The sequence below is a fragment of the Simochromis diagramma genome, unplaced genomic scaffold, assembly GCF_900408965.1.
Source record: "Simochromis diagramma unplaced genomic scaffold, fSimDia1.1 OVJJ01000313.1, whole genome shotgun sequence".
Classification (NCBI taxonomy): Eukaryota; Metazoa; Chordata; class Actinopteri; order Cichliformes; family Cichlidae; genus Simochromis; species Simochromis diagramma.
The window spans coordinates 1754155-1763104 of record NW_024387372.1 but is presented as its reverse complement, the minus strand read 5'-3'; the positions used below and the strand labels follow the sequence as shown (position 1 = coordinate 1763104).

Below are 8950 nucleotides of genomic sequence, written 5' to 3'. Positions count from 1 at the left end.
GCAACTTGAATCTTTGACCCAGAGTTCAAGCTCACTGCTGTAATATATACTGTAATATATATATATATATATATATATATATCATAATAATCTGACAATACATATAATATTGGCCATATTATATTTACATTACCACAGTGAGATGATTTTAGTCTCATGAGCAACATTAGCTAATTGTTGTTTACTAGCTAATCTTAAATGACTGTTCAGCACAGAAATGAAGCCCAACTATCATGTTCACAGTCCTGTGGTCTCAGCCTCAGATACTCAGCTAATCAAAGTGATGTCCTGACAAAAATGAATGACCAACAAAACATTTTTCTCCTTCATTTCTGTCACACAAAGCTGTATGTAACGTGTCTCGCGGTTAGTATCATGGTTGCTAGGCAACCTGAGCAGCGTGACGGAGGCTAGACCGTCCCATTTCACAGGCCTCTCACTTCCGCACTTCTCGTAGTGCGCGTAGTGCGCGTACTTCAAGCGTGCAGACCCTGAATTGGGACACAGCCAGCCAGTGGCTGCAGCCAGACCCTTCTCCTTGATTATGGTCGCCACGCAGATACTTCCGGTTCACAGTTAGAAGCCTTCCTCAGCGAAATGCACCCATAGTGCATTGCGTTTGACCGTCATCACAACAGGAAGTGTGGAATATGGCAATAACAGCTTCATAAATCATGGTGTACAGTCTGGCCAATGGAAGACACCAGATAACAACACAACCGCATTAGAAAGATACCGACCCCACGACCAAGGCTTTCCCCCGAGTTTTAACCCCGTGGACCGTCCATCTATGATGGAACGGGCGATGGAGCAGCTCAACGTACAGCTCAGCCGATTGACCCGGTCTCTTCGCCGGGCCAGGACCGTGGAACTCCCGGAAGGTAGCAATGCAGTATGACCGAGCATTCATTTATTAGATAATGGACAAAAGTGATCTCCCCATCAGTTATTACGTGTGTGTGTTGATCGGTGTAGGCACCAATGCTGCTTAGAAAACGTAGTTTCCCTTTGTAAAGATTCAAAATGACGCAAAATTCAGGTTTTTATTTCAGTTTTATTTATAACGCGCAATTTCAAAACAACAGTTCTCTCAACGCGCTTTATGTCGTGTGGCCAAGATTTTACACTGAATCCGCAGCAATCAGATGAAACAGGAGGAGACTTCCAGCAAACGCAGGTGTAGGGAGGGCAGCCAGCTGCTGTGGCCTTTTGAGAGCCAAGGGAAGGAGAGGACAGAGCGCCCACAAACAGCAAATGGGACCAAACACAAAGTAGAAGCATCAGGTAAAGTACAGTCAGGTTAATGACATGCAAAGGACAGAGGTAATTACATCAGGACTGAAAAGAGGCACCTGGAAAAAAAATACTCGGGGCATAAAGTGCCTCGAATTGAGAGTTGTTGTGGTTTGGCACCATATAAGTAAAACTGAAATGAAAAAAATAAAATAAACAAAACCCCAGATGAACAGCTGTTTCTCACGTGAGTGAGAGGGTGAATGCAGGCATCAACTACTGTCTCTCCAAGGTAACAGGTGCTTTGTACCACTCAGAGCTGTGCTGTTCATGATTGGTTTGGCAGGCGACTAGGTAAAATACATGTAGTGAAACAAATGATTTTGAGGGGAAATAAACAACAATTTGCTGATGACCTCGCTCTGAACTTTATTTAAGTAAACCTTTTTTGTTGTTCATGATGGAATATCACTCACCTTTTCTAGCTTTAACGTGAGCAATGACAGCTGACGCCGAGCCTGTCGAGGCTAAACGGTTCCACGAGGATGAAAACGATGTCGGTCATGTGCTAATGGTTTCAGTCACCTAATTCCAGCCCAGCTCAACTCCTCTGGGACATGTTGGACTGTGTTAGACACAAGTCAATGTTTTTGGAAGGATTGTTTTATCCCTCCAGTGGTGTCCCCCTGGTGTGTTACACGTCATATTAAAACGAAAGCTTTTGAAGTAAATGTTGTACTAAATGAGAAAACAAATAAACAGTCTCAGTACAGTAATGTCACATAAAAAGGTATACATGCAATTAAACTAAGACATCAAATAAAGTTCCTTTTACCCATTTTCCAGTAGGAAACAATTGCTTTTTGTAATCAAGTAATTCAAATTACTTGATGAATCGTTGCTGATAAATCATAATGTCTTTGTCAGGTGTTAGCTTTCACTGATATTTTCTGCATTATTTTCACCACAGACAATGAGACAGCGGTGTACACACTCATGCCAATGGTCATGGCAGACCAGCACAGGTACACGTGGAGCAGACTGTACTCATCACTAATTCATTCACTTTTATTTGTGTGCTCATTTTGGCTCACTGTGCATTAGATGGAAACGTATATTATGGTATGTCTGCTTACTTTAGGCAGTAGAAAAATATTCTTGCCACTGCACATCTAATCTACGGCTGCAGAAGGATTATTATTGTTATTATGTTTTTACATGTTCACTCCTCCCTCAGATCAGTGTCAGAGTTGCTGCTCAACTCCAAGTTTGATGTGAATTATGCTTTTGGACGAGTGAAGAGGAGTCTGCTACACATCGCAGCCAAGTAAGAGAGACTTTACAGCTGTAATCTAATCACAAATGTAACTGTGACATTCAATTCGTAGTTACTTACTTTGCTGAATATTTTCAAAGAGTTCTTTAAAGTAGTCCTTTTTAAACGATTTCTGTTTGAAAATAAACTCTAAACTGTGGAATAAGTTGTGCTGTAAGTCCTGTTAATGTGATGCTAGCAGAAACCTGTCCAGCTTGCTGTCACTGGTTCAGTCTCTGGTAAGCATTTAGTGGAATCAAAAAGTAACACCAAGGCCGTTGGATCGCTTTTCGTTCCAAAATCAGTAAAATAAGTATTTCCCACTTTACGTCTGCACATTTCCTAGTAATGGTGCTTGCTCAGTGAAATACAGTGCAGTGAAAAAGTATTTTCCCCTCTTAATTTATAATTTATAATTTATAATTTATAAAGTCCAAACAACTTTGTCCCCCTTCTTAAATCATGAGTCGTTCTGACAGAGTGAAAAAGATCTAAAAAAGTAACGTACCACAATCACAAGTTTGTCAAACAGATGACAAACAGTCTCTCATTCAGTGTACATGCAGAGAGTTGCCTAGTCTGTTGTTCTGCACTAAATACGCTGTTTTCTCTGTACAGCTGTGGCTCATTGGAGTGTCTGGTGCTGCTGCTAAAGAGAGGAGCCAATCCAAACTATCAGGACATCTCAGGCTGCACCCCTCTGCATCTTGCTGCCAGGAATGGGTGTGTTGCTGTATTTAATCTGTTTATATGTTCATTTCTGATATGTTGTCTTGTTATATTTACTGCAGTACACTTTTGTTCATGTCAGGGTGTCTCAATACTGGACTTTTAGCTCATGTGTTACAGGACACTTTGTTTCTCATCATGCTGTTCGCTTAGGTGGAGCTTCATGAAAGATTTCGAATTGCAATCTTCTCAGTGCTACCAACCATCAACCTACTGTTTTCTATTATAGATAAGCTGACTACCTAATGTTAAAATAAATCATGACGTTTCTTTTTGTGTTTTACAAAGTTCAGGTGTTGACATTATAAAGTTACAGTTCAGTGTTAATGAGAACTGAGCTGGAAAAAATCAGACCAAAGACTGTCAATAAAAGGAGCAGGCTGTTAAAAGGTCTGGTAAATGCACCTTTCTGCTTTCCCGGAGCACTCAAAGCACTTTATAAAAGTAAGGACGTTGTGGGTTAGTCCTGTAATGTCTTAATGCATGCTCGATCATCCAGGTTAGGAAATCCCAAAAAGGTGATTCTAGTCATCTGGATGTTTTGTCTCTTATCCAAGTGACGTCTTCAGTCTGAATCAACTTTTTGGGATTGGTGCTGTAAGGACTGTTTATGAAATGCTGAGTGGAACTGAAGAAACTGGATGAATCACTTTCTTTTAAGTGCCTTTTTCATAAGCCTTTATCTTTATGCATATTTACTTCTAGTCGATGGACCTTAAGATGGCAAAATCTGAGTCATGGGGTTTAAATCTGTAAAACAGAAAGGCTGATGAAAGACCAATGACAACCACAAATCTGTGGTTAAGTCATGTATAAAAGCGCTTCAAGCATAAATCAGCGATTTATCAATATTTCATACCAGAATCTATTTGTGCTTTAGAAACAGTCCCTCTGATCATGCATGTGAGCAAATGTTAACCTGGCTGCCTTCTCAATTTAAACGCAAGTCTTTAAAATAAATCCTATTACTACTAATATTGTTACTAACATTGTTATTATTGTTGTTAACATTTGTAACAATATTAATTTTTATTTTTACCTTTTAGTCTAATTACACTTTTATAAAACAAGCCACAAAAGATTCAACATTATAATAAAACAAAAAATGAATGTAAAGAAACCAAAACACTACATGGAACAGTGCAGGCTAACTTTGTTTAACCGTAGCTTGATTATTCTCTCACTGACAAACCTGCAGCATAAAAGAAGCCAGAAGTGCACAGGAGGAAGATGGTCGATCACAACAGTTGGGGCCACGTCAACCCGACATGTAGTCACATTTCTCGGGTGTTGCAGTTCGGGTTACGTCGAAGCTCATGATGTAGGGTTTCCTGTTACAATGTTACAATGTAGATTACTGGCAGAAATCTAAATGAAGCCTTAGAGGTGCAGGGTTCACTCTTACAACTTTTTCTGCTTCGCCTGGAGCAAAATGTGTTTCCTTATATAAAGAAATGGAGGGACATGTTCTTATATAGTGCTTTTCTACTCTATCAGAACACTTTATACAACTTGCCTATTTCATCCATTCATGTCAATACTTTTTTTTTCTATGCAAGTGCTTTCTAATCTATTCCTACTCCAATGGATGCATCTGAGAGCAACTCGGGGTTAGTATCTTGCCCAAGGATACATTGCATGTAGACTGGAGCAGGGATTGAACCACCAACCCTCCAATTATTAGATGACCTGCTAGATCTCCTGAGCTACAGCCACCCCTAATGTGCAGATTGTACAAGGCTCTTGGCCCCAAAAATTTCTGATTTATTAACATATGCATGGTAATGTGCAAATAAATTTTTTGCACGGGGTAAGAACATTTCCTTGTAAATATTAGTAAATGAGGCCCAGTGACACTACACCATTTCCTGTACTGTTCCCTCAGACAGAAGAAGTGTATGGGGAAACTGTTGGAATATAATGCTGACGTCAATATCTGTAACAATGAAGGCCTGACTGCTGTGAGTTGACTTGAATCCTCTTGGTAAATCATAAATGATTGATGTTTAATGAACTCCTGTAGTTGAGATAGTGACACTGTAACCTCTAATGTAGATCCACTGGTTAGCAGTAAATGGGCGAACAGAGCTCCTGCATGATCTGGTCCAGCATGTGTCCAATGTGGATGTTGAAGACGCCATGGGCCAGACAGCGCTACATGTAGCCTGTCAAAACGGACACAAAACAGTAAGCAAATTAGAAGCAACCTTTTTAATTAAATATATAAACTGCTTGTTAGTGCACAGGGATCAAAACTTGGCAGCACATGTCAGCTTCAGCAGCCTCTTAGTAATCACATTACTTGCTCCAGGTGTGTGCATGATTGTCTGCATCTTCGTTCATTTGTTCAGTATATTGTCTTTGGTTCAACAAGATCTTGAATAATCAGGCCCCATCTTACCTTAAAGTCCTCACAGTGCCTTATCACTCCAGTAGACCACAGACTGCTCGTTTACTTGTGGTTCCTGGGAAAACTTCCGCAGCAACCCAGCTGGGCGGGTTCACCGTCAGAACCGGGAGTCTGTGGAACGGATGCTGTGGGCGGGGGGGAGCACTAGCCAGGACCGGCAGAACTAATCTAGCGAGTGTCAGCGCATCGTTCATCGCCCATTTCTCTGATTTGTGAAACTATTGGGTTAACATGGAGAGTGACTCCTCGTGTTTCTGGAGTAACATGTTGGGAGAAGTGTCTGCGTGATCTGCTGGGTCCATACGTGTGGTCAGAGTATTCTGTTATGGACAACTCAGGTGGACCCAGATAGGAGATCACACAACTGTAAATATTTTACAAGCCATATTCAAAAGCTAATCTATCGATTTCTCATCTGGTCTCATCTTATTCATTCCATGGCAGACACGTCTGACCTGTTGCTCAACACGCAATAGCGTAGAATACTAAATACCTAGATATTTATTTGATAAACATTTTTTCTCAATGAAATTCAAACCTGAAATCTTCCATCAGACTGAAAATTACATCTGCAGCCATAAAGGAAGTATCTAGAAACCATTTGGCAACGTAAATCCCCAGTGCACTGCAAACCAGTTCTGTTGTGTTACTGATTGCTGAGCTCCTGTTTTCTCGTTCTAATAATAAATATTTCCAGTATGTGATATGAGCATGTATCACATCTGTTCAGACGGTGCTTTGTCTTCTGGAAAGTGGAGCTGACATTAACCGACCAAACGTCTCTGGAGCAACGCCTCTTTACTTTGCTTGCAGGTAATGTCATCAGTCATAATAACAATAATAGTAGTGATACTGAGTGTGCTCGTAGCTCTTTTACACTTCATCTTGAGTCTTCGGGATTACAAATGCACAGCAGATTAGTTTTGCGTTTGAATCCAGCTGTATTGAAACTCATCCTGCATTATTCTTTAGCCACGGCCAGAGAGACACAGCCCAGATCCTTCTCTCTCGAGGTGCCAAGTACATCGCTGACAACAATGGAATCACTCCACTGGATGTCTGTGTGCAGGTGAGTGTTTCATTTTTAAGTATTTTTTTTCTCTTCCTATTTTGTCGTCGTTTGGTTTGTGTTACTCTGCTTTGAGTTTTTTCTGCCGCCCTCAGGGAGGATATGGAGAAACCTGTGAGATTCTCATCCAGCACCATAGCAGGCTGTTCTTGACCCTCATCCAGATGACGCAGAATAATGACATTAAAGAGAACATGGTATCAGAATTTGTATCTGATTTCACACAGAAATCTATTTTATACTTTAGATTAGTTACGAGTGTTTGTGTTTGTGTAGCTCAGGCAGGTTCTGGAACATGTCTCTCAGCAGAGTGATAGTCATTACCACAGGATCTTGACCAGTCTTGCAGAAGTGGCTACCACCAATGGACACAAGCTTCTCAGGTAAAATTACATATATTTGAGTATGTTTCACCAAAATCTGGACAGTTTATCCCATTAAACACAGTGTGTCAATGTGTCGCTGTAATTTAAAACTTAAACTTCCTCATGTTAGGTCTTAGAAAAAATGAATTTATTATTAACTACAACATTATTATTAATAAACTGGAATCTATGCTTCTAACTGAAACTGGTAACAGACAGAGACATGGGCCCATCCTCCTGTAGGCCCACCACCCGCAGGAGGCGCCATACAGGTTGGGTGCAATGTGTGTCGGGCGGCAGCCCTTGCAAACCGATCCCCCAAATCGATTGGGACATGGAATGTCACCTCCCTGGTAGGGAAGGATCCTGAGTTAGTGTGCGAGGTTGAAAGGTACCAGCGTGAACTTGTGTTTTCTGACAGTGGGGTAAGGCATGTCGGCTACTTGGTCCTGCTCAACTTCTCTTAATCTCACTTACTAATCCCCACTTTGCTGGTACACACGTACGCGTTCAGGCCTTTAATAAGTGTGACAACTGTTTTCCACTGGGAAAAATGTCCAAAGTAAAAAGACAAACTGAGAAGGACACAGCAGCTGAGAGTTGTGCTAATGCTGGCTTAGTGGTTGATGCAAGCGCTGCCCTGAACCTTCGGTCATTATCATGCTGAAAGAAAAACCTTTCAAGAATAATAATAATAATAATAATGGATTGGATTTATATAGCGCTTTTCAAGGCACCCAAAGCGCTTTACAATACCACTATTCATTCACTCTCACATTCACACACTGGTGGAGGCAGCTACAGTTGTAGCCACAGCTGCCCTGGGGCAGACTGACAGAAGCTCTCTGTATTTGACGTGTGTTCCTTCTTTCTTTAAGTGACCAGTTTCACTCTCTGTGTTGTGGAGAAGGACCTCTATAGCAGAATATACCTTGCTGTAGGGATAGAATTAACAAGAGACTGACAAGCTAGTGCTGTTTAACAGACATTCTTGGACTTAAATGTGTTTATCATTAAGAGAATGTATACTTACCGTATTTACCGCACTATAAGGCTCACCAGATTATAAGGCGCACTGTTGAAGACTGGCTCTGTTTTCATACATAAGGCGCATCATATTATAAGATGCATTAAGACAAACAAAAAATAACTCGACCTTTATTAAGCTCATTCACAGTAACTCTTAACACTGTTAAGCTGTAACACATTAAATATTGAAAAATACACACTTTTTCCAGTACGGTACATTCAACTTCCACAATTCCCTCAAACTCTTCACCTTCCGTGTCCGAGTTACGGTAAACAGCTGGGCAATTTCGGCATCAAGCATGCCCGGATCCCTCTCACACCGGATTAAAAGGCGTTTAAAGTGCATTCAGCAGAATAAAACAATCGGATGAGTTAAAATTTAACCAACTCATTCACAGTAACTATTAACATTGTTGAGCTGTTAAACATCAAATATTGAACAATACACTTACATTTCCAGTTCATTCAACTTCCACAAATCCATCAAACTCTTCACCTTCAGTGTCTGAGTTAAACAGCTGGGCAATTTCGGCATCAAGCATGCCCGGATCCCTCTCATCATTATCCGAATCAGTCTCGTTGCTGTTACTTAGCTGTTCAGTGATTATTCCAGCCTTCGTGAAAGCTCGGACGACACTTGAGACTGATACCTTAGCCCAAGCAGCCACGATCCATTGGCAGATCCATTGGACAAATGCCCACCTATATTTGCGATCTGCTCACATGGAGGAGTACTGTTTCTTATAGCCTGCGTTCAAGCAATCTTCTTCTGCTCAATGTTCCATTTGCCAGAACTGAAC

The 8950-nt window shown here is 41.0% G+C and overlaps 1 protein-coding gene across 12 annotated transcripts in view; it reads left to right on the top strand.

Moving 5' to 3' along the window:
* The first annotated feature begins 487 nt into the window (after nt 1–487).
* hace1 (HECT domain and ankyrin repeat containing E3 ubiquitin protein ligase 1) overlaps nt 488–8950 on the top strand; it is a 32328-nt gene continuing 23865 nt past the window's right edge. For 11 of the 12 annotated variants that reach the window (XM_040008433.1, XM_040008445.1, XM_040008442.1 and 8 more), the window contains exons 1-10: nt 488–881; nt 2204–2258; nt 2471–2560; nt 3167–3271; nt 5163–5238; nt 5333–5464; nt 6418–6500; nt 6660–6756; nt 6852–6953; nt 7033–7139. In XM_040008433.1, coding sequence (XP_039864367.1) covers nt 791–881; nt 2204–2258; nt 2471–2560; nt 3167–3271; nt 5163–5238; nt 5333–5464; nt 6418–6500; nt 6660–6756; nt 6852–6953; nt 7033–7139 — 938 coding nt within the window. In that variant the 5' untranslated portion in view covers nt 488–790. Of the gene's footprint in view, nt 882–2203; nt 2259–2470; nt 2561–3166; nt 3272–5162; nt 5239–5332; nt 5465–6417; nt 6501–6659; nt 6757–6851; nt 6954–7032; nt 7140–8950 lie in introns of those variants that run through there. The other variant, XM_040008446.1, reaches the window with a different exon arrangement.